This window comes from Anabas testudineus, chromosome 4, assembly GCF_900324465.2.
Source record: "Anabas testudineus chromosome 4, fAnaTes1.2, whole genome shotgun sequence".
Classification (NCBI taxonomy): Eukaryota; Metazoa; Chordata; class Actinopteri; order Anabantiformes; family Anabantidae; genus Anabas; species Anabas testudineus.
Window position 1 is genome coordinate 7,420,358 of NC_046613.1, and position 13,352 is coordinate 7,433,709.

Sequence of the window (13,352 nt, forward strand, 5' to 3'; positions counted from 1 at the left end):
TTTTGTGGGACATACAATGTGTGAGCTGATTTGGCAGGACTGGAGAAGACAGACAGGGGCGTGGCGCAACGTTAAGTGCTGAAGCCTTGATTAGAAAGTGAAGCTAATGTAAAGACCTGCAACACCCATGCACAAGAACCAAATGTAAGCGGGAGAAAGATGCAAACAAAACACAGAAAACAGGAAAAAGAAAACATATGTTGGTATTGCTTGGGTTAAAGTTCAGAGTTTGCATAACTGAAGCCTTCCTATTTTATGGCACAGACGTCCAGGGGACAAAATGCTCGTTGTTGTTATCGTTATTTACAAAATGAGTTTGGCAAACCAACCATCAGATGCCTTAAAGCCATGTAGACTCTATAACTCCTATAGAGCTGACCCCAGCGGCTTGATTGACTTATAAAATAAAAATTCAATTTTTCAATTTGTTCTTTTTTTTTTTCAATCAGTATTGTACAAAAGCTATAGAGAATGAACAGTTCGATCACAGAATCTGTTTGACTTTGCAACACTTCCCTCTCTGGGTCCATTCCTCAGTATGTCTGGTCCTCTGGCCTCTGTACGAGTCTGTCTGCGAGGAGAGACGTTTGGCAAATTACTGTGTGTGTGCGTGTGTGTGTGTATGTTAGAGAGAGTGAGATAACTGTCTGTGTGTGTGTGTGTTTGAGTGCGTGCATGTAGGCTGATTGCTGTGTGCACAGTATGCGTGTAGTGGGTGTGTGAGCAGCTCCCAGAGAGTCTTGTTTCTGCATAGTGATCCAGCAGACACTCACGAGAATGGGGAGAAAACAGCCGAACCAACCAAACAAACAACCAACCAATCAGAAGCACTGATCCCACTGGTGAGCTATCCATGGCAAAGTCCAGCTCCTCGCGGGATCTCCTCGCTACAGATGCAGATTCTGTTCTTTAAAATGAATGGTGATCACTCTTATCCCGATGAGCTTGCGTGTGTGTAGGTGGGTGTCAGAGACAGGGAGGCACTGCATGATTCAGTCCTTCCTTGGCAGCACAGTCTCTGGCCAGACACAGGAGGCAGAAGAAGGGGGGAGTGTGAGAGCGAAGGCGGCGGTGAAGGTTAAGGGAAGGAGGGAGAGAGGACAGGAGCAGGTTATGTCTGTAAGGCTGGGTGTGAGTTGCCACAGGAAGAAGAGGAGGAGGAGGAGAGGAGAAGGAGGGAGAGCTGGAGCCGTCTCAGTGATTGATGTCCCTCCTGCCTGGAGTGAATGACCGAGAGGGCTCAGTCCTCTCAGGAGGAGAGAAGACTGCAGAGAGGAGGAGCAGCAGCAGGAGCACATGGTGAGGAGGAAGAGGAGGAGGACAGAGGGAGTGTGGACGCTCCTCCTGGGAGGTTGTTAGCCAGAGAAAGAGAAGAAGGGCTTGGCTGGGCAGGGCACACACACATGCACACACACACACACACACACGCACGCACACACACACACACACATAAGCGAGGGTTCTCCTCCTGTTCTCTCAGTGCTGGTCAGATCTGTCTTCCTGTGTGACTCTTTATTTCTTCCCCTTGTTGATCTGGGCGTAGAGAGGATCCTTCCCCTTCTGTGCATGAGAGAAAAAATAAAACATCAGCCACCTTCAAGGCTTTAAACATTGCTCATAATACTGGGATGGAGGTATGTGCACTTTATGGGCTGTGCAGTACAAATGAATGTTACACAATTAAAAGGGAGGATCTGAGTGTTTAATTCATTCTCTACCTGAACTGTGAGTATCACCGACCTGCAAGCCCGGACATGTAAAGATCCAGATCTGCAGAGGTTTGTTGATTCCGAGCTAGCACCTAACATGACCACCAGGTGGCAGTAGCATTCTGCACTGGAGGAGACGTCTGGCCATTGAAAAGAGACTTCCTCTCACTGAAACATTCACCCCTCACTCTTGAAACCCTTGATGTCTGTGTGTGTGTGTGTGTGTCTCTGTGCACAAACATGCATATTGTCTTCCTCCACTCTAGGCTCCCTCCAGTAAGAGTATGAATCAGATGGATAAACTAGCGCCTTGAAAGACCAGTTATGAGTCATCATGTCTGTATTCCTCTCCAACTGAGCTGGAAGACAACAGCGGATGATGGAACACCCTGCAGTCAGAGCATCAAGACTGCTGCACTCACTCACAATTGGCCCGTTATTATTGTACACATAATTACAGCCAGCCACTCAGTCTGCCACACAGACAACACTTGATTGGAGGTTACTGACTGGGCTTTTATGTTCTGGAAGACTTCTCTCACTTGGTGCAGAGAAGTATGTTTATAGTACGGGGGTCTACCTGTAGTTCCCACATGAGAATACACTACCTATTATTTCACCATCAGCTGAAACCAGACCAGAGGACGGGAGAAAACCTGAGGATCTGATCATTTTGTTGATCTGATCGTTGTAAATTTCATTTGGGAAATAATTCTGTGCTCATATTTGAACAATAAGAAGAGAGTAGATAAACGCTGTATCATCCTGCGTGCAGCTTTCTCATGGTACAGAGTGGTATCTTGCACAAACATCAGCTTCACACTGAAAATGATGCTAAAACCTGACCTGTTCATCTCTCATCTGCGCACAGAAACGGAGTTGAGGCTGCTTTGCGACACAGAGCTGTAACCAGTAAGGCCGGTTGATGCCAGACAGTCAGCAGAAAGTACCTGCCAGCAGCCCTGAAAGAGGTGACAAAAAGGCTGAGACAAGTAGTGACAGCAAGCGCACACTGCTCAGCCCCTGCATCAGAGCCACAGCCCGGCAGTGTCACCCTGCATCATCTAACCAGCACTGCCAGGCAGGACGGCCTCAGCTCCGCCGAATCCGACGGGACAGGAAAGAACTGGGTGGAGGTATGAGTGATGTGCTGGTGCAGCATCAGCCTCGAAGGCCCAAATATGTGGCCTGGCTTGTACGTGTGTGGACACTGATGTGCGTGGATGCGTGTGAGTGGTAGGCCCAGGGCATTGGGAGCAATGTGAGATTGCTCAGTGAACCGTGGAAGCAGGCCATTTCATGGCTGAGAGTCGGGAGCGTTTGCTGGACATGATGAGATCACCCCAGAAAAAACACTTACACTCCCACTAGCCCGAACACATGTCTGTCAGAGCCACACAGTGGGAGGGGGAGGACAGGACAGGCAGTCCTGGCCAGTAGTAATCACTCACATACACACACACGCACACATTTTTGGCTCCAATATGAGCACAGGTGGTGACAGTATCGATCACAGGTGTGCTTGTCTAGGGAATAACTGGACCTATTGCACACGTGTGTGTGTGTGTGTGTGTTTGGGAAGATGTCTGAAGTCGATGTGATTGAGCAAGTAAACACCATATGGGAGCAGCGTCATTGGACCAGGACCAAAGCAGTCCACCTAGTACAAAGGCAAAATTTGGCGCTTCTGGCCGTAACACAGTGAGTCTCAAGCCAGATTCGCCACTCAGTACTCTACAATCCGTCCTCCCACTTAAGGCCCGCATCCACCTGCTGCCCTGCAGCTTTCAAACAGTCTGAATATGAGGACGCCGGCCAACAGGGGAGAAAGGCAGCTCAGTAACCCCTCCTCCCCTCCTGGAGTGGGGAAGCACTAGAAGGCTTCTTGGGTTTTAATTAATGCCAATTATGGTGGGGCAGTCATTAATCTTGGCACCCCAGTATTAGCCGATGAAAACAAAACCATTACATTTTTCCCTGTGTGAGTGCCAGCAGCTATCATTAAAGAGCCACAGTCGGGAATTGTGTGGGTGAGGACACCGCGTAGGGAGGCAGGGATCAAAATGGCTGTGTGTGTGTGTGTGTCTATCCATGTCTCCTTGACTAGGCAAATTGAATGTCAACATGTCTCTTGCAGGAAATTTCCAGCATGCAATTTGTGTGAAAGTTTTCCTGCAGGATTATGTGTGGAAAGTATGCAAGCACATACAGTACATCAGTATACTGCTCTTAGTTTTGATAGTAACCGCTTGTTTTTTTATCAGTTTGATCCTTCTGCAATATGAGGTGTCACATAACATCACCAAAACATACATAATGCATAAAATGATAGCACACACCACGTCTATATAAAGCCATGTTTATAGTAACATCCAACAACACTGGCAAATCCCAGAAGACGTCCTGTTCACTGAAGTGCACAGTTTCTGATTGGCTGTCACACACTATTTGCTTTTCCAGTGAGAAATGTGCTATTTAAGGAACTGGTTGTGATTTAGGCACACGTCACACAGACAGGACACAATGTGGGCACGGAGCACCATGGCCAAAGTGATTATATGGGATGAAGTCGTTGCACATTTTGAATGCAGAATGTCAGTTCACACCGCAGGCGATGCCACAACACAGGTAAATCCTCATACATGCACAAATCGCACACACGACACCACTCACACTCGAATGCGTGCTTCCTGTTGCACGTGTATGACAACAGGTGAAACAGGAAAAAATAAAGCAGCAGATCAAGGAAATGATGTAAAAAACATGCAACACACAGTTCAGGCAGATGGATGTAAGTGGCCAGTGTGACAGTCAACCCTGAAGAACAGATAAAGGCAGGGAGGTGAAGGAGGAGGAGCTGGTGGAGAGGTTTTCATACCTACCCTGCCCTGCTGCTATCTAGCTCCCAGCCTCTGGACTGGCCTCGCCCGGGCTGGGCTCTGCCGACTCACTGGGGCAGGGCGACCCAGAACCACACGCCTAAAGAGGGGATGAAGGGGAGGAAGAAAGAGAAGAGCGCGGAGAGGAAAGGTTGATGGAGGAGTATTAGAGAAGGAAATAAAGGGGAGTGGAAAGTAGACAGAGAAGAATAAATGTGAAAGGAGGACTGCAGGATCAGTGAAGACTACAAGAGAAGACATAAACAGGCAGCAAAGAGAAGACACGTCAATACTCTGAAGGAGAATTAAGGACACACTTGGAGTGTGAAGCCACAGCCCACACAGCCTGTTTCTTCTTACAAACACATTTGCAAATACACACAAACATACTTAATCGCGCGCACACGCTCGCACACACACGTGTGAGCACTCATTTTCAGGGCTCTATTATGAATGCCTCTGTGGAGTTGGTTCTATTGATCCACGGCTTTTTCCCCTAAATCACTTCCGCTTTTCACACCTCGCCCCTTAGAGAGTGGGACGCTGTTTTTTTCTTCTTCTTCTTCTTCTTCTTTCGTTCCTTCTGTCTTCGTAACCTTTTTCGCCTCACTCACTCAGTGCTGCCACCGGTACCACATTTCTCTGGGTTGTGTGGAGTCTCACTGTGTGTTTTTCAGGCCTGGTGACATTTTCAGCAGTGTGAAAATTCGCTATTTTTTCTTTATTTTTTTCTTCAATAATAGCTGGATGGGAGGCATAAAACTAATGTTTCACGCCTGGAGAGTGGAGAGTAAAAGGAAAGAAGGAAGAAGCAAGAATGAGAAAAACAAAGAAAGAGAGAGAGAAAAGTGGCAGTGGGAGAAAAGAAGTGTTGCTTTTGTGGAAGGTCACCCTTTTTAAAAGGACTTTGTTCAAAGGCAAAGGGAGTTTCTCCTCCGTCATCTCCCTCTGTTTTATCACCTTATTGTAATGTTTCTCACTTCTCTCTCTCAGGTTGTGTTACTGCTGCTAATATAAATATTAATTGCCCCAGGAAGAAGCACCGGGGCATTAGTCCTCCTATGTCACCAGAGATGATTTTGTCCATACAGAAGCAGTGATGTATGGATGCTACCTGGCTGATATTAATAACAGCCTAATGATGTCTCTGACAGTTCCACCGGCTAATTTAACGCTGTGCTGACCGCGCGCGCGCGCACGCTCCACCACATACTAATGCAGCCGCGCCACTGCTCGTGTTCACACACAAACACACGCTCAAGGCGCACACTCACACAGGCGGCGACACAAAGGGGAACACACACTCGCACGCTAAAAAGGGACACAACAGCGTCAGCCCCCTAATCAGCCGGTGTGATTACCTGGCCCGCCAACACCGCTACAAAGGCTATTTATCAGCACATCTCAACATGCTGTGCAGGTTATAGTAGCATAAGGAGTGAGTTATTAAAGGCACACACACACTTGACTTAATCCACAAACCTCTTCTAGCACAAAACGACACACACACTTACAGCATCTTCCTCTCCACTGCGACTAGGGCTGCCTTCTGCTTCCCCAAATGAATCGTCTGTCGGGGGATCTGTGGCGTCGGTGGGAGGGTCACTGACATGGGAGGCTGAGGACTTGGAGGGAGAGCTCTGCCTGGGAGCTGGGGTGGGTGCTACAGGAGAGGACAAGCTGAGTGAGACGCCAGTGCCAAAATGTATGACAGATATGACAGACAGACAAAGACTTGAAGCGCTCACGTGAGTTGGTGGATGGTGTTGTGGAGGTGACTGGCGTCAGATTCATTTGAGAAATGTCAAAGTCGTCACAGTCGTCTGTGTCCTGGGCAGTGCCCACGCGGCTGAAGTAAGTGCTGAATGCCTCTGAGGTTCCTGCTAAGCTGGGCTGATCAGCCTTCTTCGACGGCATGGCCGGAGGCTTCGCCAGCTGAAAATCCTGAAGGAAGAGAAAACATGAGTCAGGTTGACCTACTTCAAAACTGGGTGCAGCTGCTACAACATTTGATCAGTGTGGCTAAAATCTGGGATGTGGATCTTCCAGTGCTGGTCTGAGGTTGCTTCTTCCATCACCTTGAACTTGTGCCAGTCTTCTAACTTTTGAATTTGTCCCAGTATTACAGTCTTAGTCCCACCAGTAATGGGTGATATGGAACAAACCACGCAGAGGCTCAACTAAATATAGTGTGGTCTATAAATCTGAGCTGTACCGAGCCCCTGATCCTTGAGATTAGGAAGTAAATGAAACAGTAAGAATGCCATGTGAGGGCTCTCACCATGTAATGCTCCTCATTTCCTGCCTTCTCTCTATTGCTGGTTATCTGATAAATTCATACGCATATATTGCATCTAGAAAAAGTAAATAAAACTCTATACTGAGCTACACGTGATTTCTCTAGTTGATGTTCGATAATATGTTTACTTTACTTTTCCTTTTCCTAAAAGACACAAAGTGGGAAACAGAGTTCTTAGTAGATATCATGATTCTGGCCTCAGCTCCCCACCTTGAACATTTCCTTTCCCATCTTCTTCCCCCTCTCCCCATGCTGCGGACTTGACGACGCTGAAGGGGAGGGGGCTGAAGCGCCGGCCGCAGCACCTGAATGGCTCTCACCGGCTGGAGTCACGGTTGTGACGGGGGTGAGAGTCTGGAACACTGCGGCAGGCAGGGTGCCCACAGGCTGGGCAGGGAGGTAGGCTGTGGGGGGGAAGGCTCCGGCCGCCATGGCTGCCCACTGCTGCTGGGTGGCAGGGAAAATGTTGGCCTGGCCCCAGATGAGAGGCTGGCCGCTTGGCAGCACCTGGGCTACTGGACCTAGAGGAGACTGGACCCCGAAGGCCAGGGGTGTCTGGGCAGCAAACGCCTGCTGGGACCAGTGCCCGGGAGGTACTGCTCCCATTGTCACATAACCTGGGGGTGAAGAAAATCAGCAAATGTTGATTAACCACTTTATTGGTGATATAACAAAGTAAGAAGACAGAAGAGAAAGTGATTAAAATCCCAACAGCACATATACTCACCTCTGCTTTTAATCTACACACACACACAGATAATAACCCGTGCATCACCAGGGAGTGCTGCCCTACTTCTGCCTGCAGCTAATGTGGTGCCTGTTAATGGTCATGGTGAACTATAATAATTACCTCCAGAATGAGGCAGAGTCATTATAAAAAGGCGAGAGCTTAACACACACTCATTAAAATCACTCAAACTCATCAGTAGAAGCTTATTCTATTACACACTTGCTAGTTTCCCGTTTCTGGTCTCCGGTTGTTGCCTACAGCAGAGAAAGTTGACATTTAACCCCGGCTGCCCTGCTACACTGACATGTGCAGGGAGCGAGCGGGCGAGGAGATGAAGAGAGGCGAGGAGGGGAGTAAAGAGCGACTACAAGGAGGAATGTGAAGTATGGACCAGTGTCTAAATCATACGTGCCGTGTGCATTCACTAAAATCACCTCAGTGTGTTTTATTACTTTGCTCCTCTGACCACCACAGCAGCCACAGGTAAATCAGCAGCATCTGATGCAGCAAGATAACGACACGCTTCATATTCAACACACAACCGACACCACCTTCTCACCTCGTTTCCCTCCCCTCATCTACATTTCAATTCTATTCCTTCCCCTTCCTTTTTTTTTTCTCACCCCCCACGTTGTCTTTGCTTCTCTTCCTCTCTCCCCCTCTGCCTTTCAAAATCTTTTGGCTCTCCGGCTCCCCTTCATCTCTCTCCTTCACTCTCACTCCTGCTGAGTTTGTTTCCCCTTCGCTTGCAGCTCTGGTGTATTTAAGCAGAAAATGAACAAGGTCCTACCTGATGGCACAGACGCGGGATTGAACGGAGAAAACAGCTCCGTGGGAGGCTGCAGCCCCTGTGAGGGGTCGAGGGTGTTGGCAGGAGAGGCGGGGGTCTGTGCAGGTTTTGATTGGAGGTCGGGGTGGAGGAAAAGCAAAAGGCAGGGTGACACCTCAGTGGAAATGCTGTTAGGATTTTATAAGATGTAGATCGCAAACATGTGCGTGTACGACAGCTACTTACCGACGGAGAGGTGATGTCAGGCGGTGTGGACATGTCTCCAAAGATCTCTAACTGGTTGATATTCTGAGAACAAGAGGAAGCGCACACCAGCAGTCAGCCACAATGGCCATGTTGTTGTACCATATACAGTGGCTAAAGCAGTCTCCATTCCAGTGCAACATGCGTCACACACCGCATGCAACACAACACTAGTGTGCTAAGTTTGTGGCACCTACCTGAGCACTGTGGCGGCAAGCGCAGGAGAGGTAACAGAAGGGCGAGGGGAGATGGGATAATGAGATGAAATGATAAGATATGAATATGATGACATACCCACCGAGAGTTCTTACAATCTTTGTCATCCGCTCCAGATGCTCTGCAGCAACTGGTCTAAAAACAGACTACCACACCCTCTACTTCATTACTGTGCCTGCGCCTTTCTCCTGGACGGACCATTAATGTTCCCCTCTTGTAGAAAATGTGTGATGTGCCTCAGATGGAACAGCTATCAAACACAGCAGCTTTTCTATTTGATCTGAGGTTTGCTCTGTATTGTTCTCTTTCCTTTCACAGTCTCCCCATGATCCCTCTCTTCAGTATCTCTTCCCTTTTCTGCGCATTAATAACATCTTTTGGCTGGTGGCAAGTGAAAGAAACTATTTTTAGTCAATAAAGGAATTTAAGCCTTGAATACATGCTTAGAGATTTGCATAAATCATGAACGCGGGTAATTTCTTTAGAGATAATGAATGTTCTTAGAATATCTAACCCTCTCCTTCCCTCGTGAAGGTCACAAATAGACCAGAAAGTTCTTTTTCCATCTATCAGAAAATGGATCTGTGAGCATGTTTTTTTTTTTACAGTTAGGGGTATGGATGGGTATGTTAGTTTTTTTTTGTTTTTTTCTAAGAGGAAGAGGATAGAAGACTGTAATATGGACTATTGCTGCTGCAGAGTCTAGCACTGCAGATTAACATCACGATACGCCAGATAGCCAAGATACACAAAATGGCTCATCCACAGGGACTGATAACAGATGGAATCCATGGGATTTAATCCACAAAACACAGTTTAGGTAAGATTTTTCTCAACTACAATACATCAAATTCTCACAGTTGTTAGTCTGAGTCAATACTGGAGAGTCGTTGCCGATCAGACATCACAGGGACAGAAAAAAAGCCACTGGAGCGAGTGTTCAAACAGCTCAGGAAGTTGGACTATTACAGACTTTCTGTTAACCTTTAGTCCACTTGACTTAACTGCAAATGCGTGGTAGTGAGGTGACGGGGTCAGGTTGCTCTGATTATCCGAGTGTTATGAATGCTTCATTAACATCCCTCCCTCCGGTCTTCTGACAGGCGCGCTGACCTTTATGTCCACTTCACCCTTAGAGGACCACTGCTCTGAGCTGCAGGAGTGGTCTCTTCACACATGTACAAATGCAGGTGTGGACACATAGGTGCAACCATTTATACAATACTCAACTCTTCCCTTGTCTCAACCCGGTTACTATGGCAACAGCAAGGTTGCATGTTTTATTCATAAACACCTCGAATCTTGACCCCTGTCAGGATTCAGGGTGACTTACGACTGGAGAAGAACAACAATATGGCTGCGGTATAGATAAGAACGGGAGACATCATCTGAAGATATGGCTAAAAAGACACTTTACAGGGGCTGATAGGTAACATTTAGCACAGTATGTTCCCTGTTCACAAACACTGACAACTGTAACAAGACTGTACTCAAGTTCACACAGAGCCTTACCTGACTCACCATGTCCAGGTCTAAGTCTATCAGATCTGCTACTGCCTGCTGCTGCCGTTCATTTTGTTCTTGTTGTAGGGGCTGATCATGATAATGATGATGTTGATGATGGGGGGTGTTTTGAGGTCCTTTCTGCAATCACAACCCCAGTGTTAGATGGCGGGTGGGATGAAAATGTGCTCGCACACAAACATATTAGTTGTTTTTCATGCACTCAGAGAGAGAGAGAGGCTGAGACAGAAGGGATTGAGGTGAAATGAGGAGAACGTGATGGTCGGCAGGCGTTCAAATATACCCTCTGCCAGCATGCGTGCACGCGCGCACACACACACACACACACACACACACACACACACACACACACACACACGCACACACTCAAACTTGCACTCAAACACAGAACAAGTGTCTTCTTTCCAAACTCTGAGACCGAGCAAAGATTTACAGAGGTTTAAAGATCATCCCCACCTTTAGTCTAAACTACAGCTCTGAGCTGGGGTTTAAACCCCCTCTATGTTCCCGTAAAGCCTCCTCCCCACTGTCAGGAACCACAGTGTAAGACATACAGCGAGGTAGGCAGACACAGAAAGACGAGCTGGATTAACTGAACATGCTGTAACTGAAAGCAAAGGGAGGGAGTGCGTTGTATTAGAGGAACAAACAGCTTCCCTCCACATTGCTTGCTCTGTGATCACTATCTAGATTTCCATCAAAGTGAATTACGATCTAAAAAGCACAGGATGAGGTTAGTGTTACCTTTTTATTATAAGCAACAAATCGTGAACATAAACCCTATAAAAAAAATGAAATTATACTGCTAACTAGCATTGCCTGTGTAGCCTTTAAAACAAACACATTAAATAGCCACACTGATGTATTTATATATACATCTCTCTAGATGTATACATCTCTCTCTCTCTCCATATATATATATATATATATATTTTACAAAAACAAACAGCGTGTAATATTTCAGCTGCAGCAGAGTGATGATGCTTCGTGCCAGACCTCTCTCCTGCACTGGCACTGAAACATAATGTGCAGATTGGTCTGGCGAAGCCTGAGTAGTCGGTGCAGTGTAATATCGTTGAGTGTATTCTTTTCATTGGGTGAAAGCATGAAGTATGGCCATCATTAGCTGATGCTGAAGTACAATAACAGCCTGCCCAATACTAATCAGTTCTGGAAATACCATTTTTTCCCCCTGAAAACCTGGACTGAGTCTATTCGATGAAACACACCTCTGTGGAACATTTACGTCTAGTTGACAGTTGGAAAGAAACATACAGCGTCCACCATCTTCACTTTCTTCTCCTTCTTTGTCCATCCCTCTCTCTTGCCCTGCCAATTATCCCTCTGTGCCCATTATTCTCACTCACCATTTCTTTGTCCAGCTCTTTATCTTGATCACTACAGCCGCCACCTATCAATTAGCCATCTCCAGGGAAACAGTCATTACCTGTGCACATGTGTTCTGCATACAATTAACGCAGCCCCTTTAATTAACGCCACCTTGCTGATCCCACGCTGTGTGACTGATCACATTGGCAGGAGCCAAAAAACTCGGAGATAAATGTCACAGGCAAACACAAACTCACTCACACAAACACACACACACACACGCACACACAGAGACGCACATATCTGGACAAAATCCAAACCTCTCTTTAACTCATTTGCGTAAACTTTCCCATGACACGCTGGATCTATTTAAAGATAACACAGTACTTTATGGTCATGGCCCACTGATCCCATCAGACCACATATCGTATCACTCCAGAGCTGATGTGTTTGGCTGGTTGGTGATAATATGATGACCTCTACATGTGGACTCTGAGGTAGTGAGGGCTTCTGTTGATTCAACACACTCTCTCAGTTCTTAGAGGGTCAATGGTTCACTGGATTGAAATTGCTGTGTGTGTGTGTGTGTGTGTTTTATTGATTTGTCATCATTTAAGAAGGTGACAGAGTAAACAACAAGACGAGATTGCTGCAGACAGGAGGTCACATATCTGCCCGTGGTATCATTTCATCTGAGGTGTAGTGTGTACACACAGCAATGGTCTCGTCTAACACACCAATCCACTGTCAGTCCCTTTGCTGAGAGGACAATGAACCTCTCCTGCCAATGAAGTAAACACTAAATCCAGCCTAAATATCAATGGTCAGATAAATGCTGCTGCCCTTGGTCACCTCCAGTCAGTAATAACAACAGGTGCTGCTGCTGTGTTCACACTCCAGTTGCACATTGTAATAAGGCATTTACTTTTTCACACTTCCCAATTTTTATTTCAAAAAGTTTAAGACTCTCAGAAATTCCCTGTTTCCCTTGATGTCGATGTGAACATCGGGAGGTTGCCCAAATTTACAATTTGATAAGAATGACCTGCTGTGACATCACTGAAAGATTCATTCATGCAGTAGAGAGGCCGTTTTCTGCCCCCACTAATTGTGAATTTATCTTCAAACTAAATTAGATTATGTTCAAATTAAATTCAACTCAAGCCGCCTGCTGGAAAAAACAAACTTAAATTTCTGTGATCTATTCATATGTCTGTGATCCAAGGTTATATTTACTCCCACTGACTGGGAAGCAGAAAATTACATGAACTCACTGTATTTAAACCAGAACGGACAGTTTTTCCAATTGGTTGCACAACAAGGGAGAAATACTGGATTTGTTCGCACTCAGACAACACAAAGCAATCCAAATAGAAGCATGTGTTGTGGGCCGGGTGAGGAGACGACGGAAATACTGTGGTGCCTTTAAGCTTCTTACCAAAGCTGGGGATAATGCGCAGCCAGAAACTGAGAGGCTGATTCCTAACCCCGCCAAAATGCATCAAGTGGTATTCTGACTGCCAGAAGTGAAGTGTATGAGTCCAGTTTTGGTCAAATAATCATAAAAGACCCAATGGAAGGCATAGTACACACAGAGATGATAGATGGATGCTGGATGGACTGAGGGAATACT

At 46.5% G+C, this 13,352-nt stretch overlaps 1 protein-coding gene across 2 annotated transcripts in view; it reads right to left on the reverse strand.

Annotated features, from left to right (window-relative positions):
- Positions 1-1,475: 1,475 nt before the first annotated feature.
- dab1a (DAB adaptor protein 1a) overlaps positions 1,476-13,352 on the reverse strand; it is a 60,341-nt gene continuing 48,464 nt past the window's right edge. Inside the window, exons 10-17 of one of the 2 annotated variants that reach the window (XM_026345369.1) lie at positions 10,379-10,510; positions 8,633-8,695; positions 8,408-8,504; positions 7,098-7,504; positions 6,337-6,532; positions 6,103-6,251; positions 4,592-4,688; positions 1,476-1,560 (exon numbers count right to left, since the gene is read on the reverse strand). In XM_026345369.1, coding sequence (XP_026201154.1) covers positions 4,608-4,688; positions 6,103-6,251; positions 6,337-6,532; positions 7,098-7,504; positions 8,408-8,504; positions 8,633-8,695; positions 10,379-10,510 — 1,125 coding nt within the window. In that variant the 3' untranslated portion in view covers positions 1,476-1,560; positions 4,592-4,607. The remainder of the gene's footprint in view (positions 1,561-4,591; positions 4,689-6,102; positions 6,252-6,336; positions 6,533-7,097; positions 7,505-8,407; positions 8,505-8,632; positions 8,696-10,378; positions 10,511-13,352) is intronic. The other variant, XM_026345370.1, reaches the window with a different exon arrangement.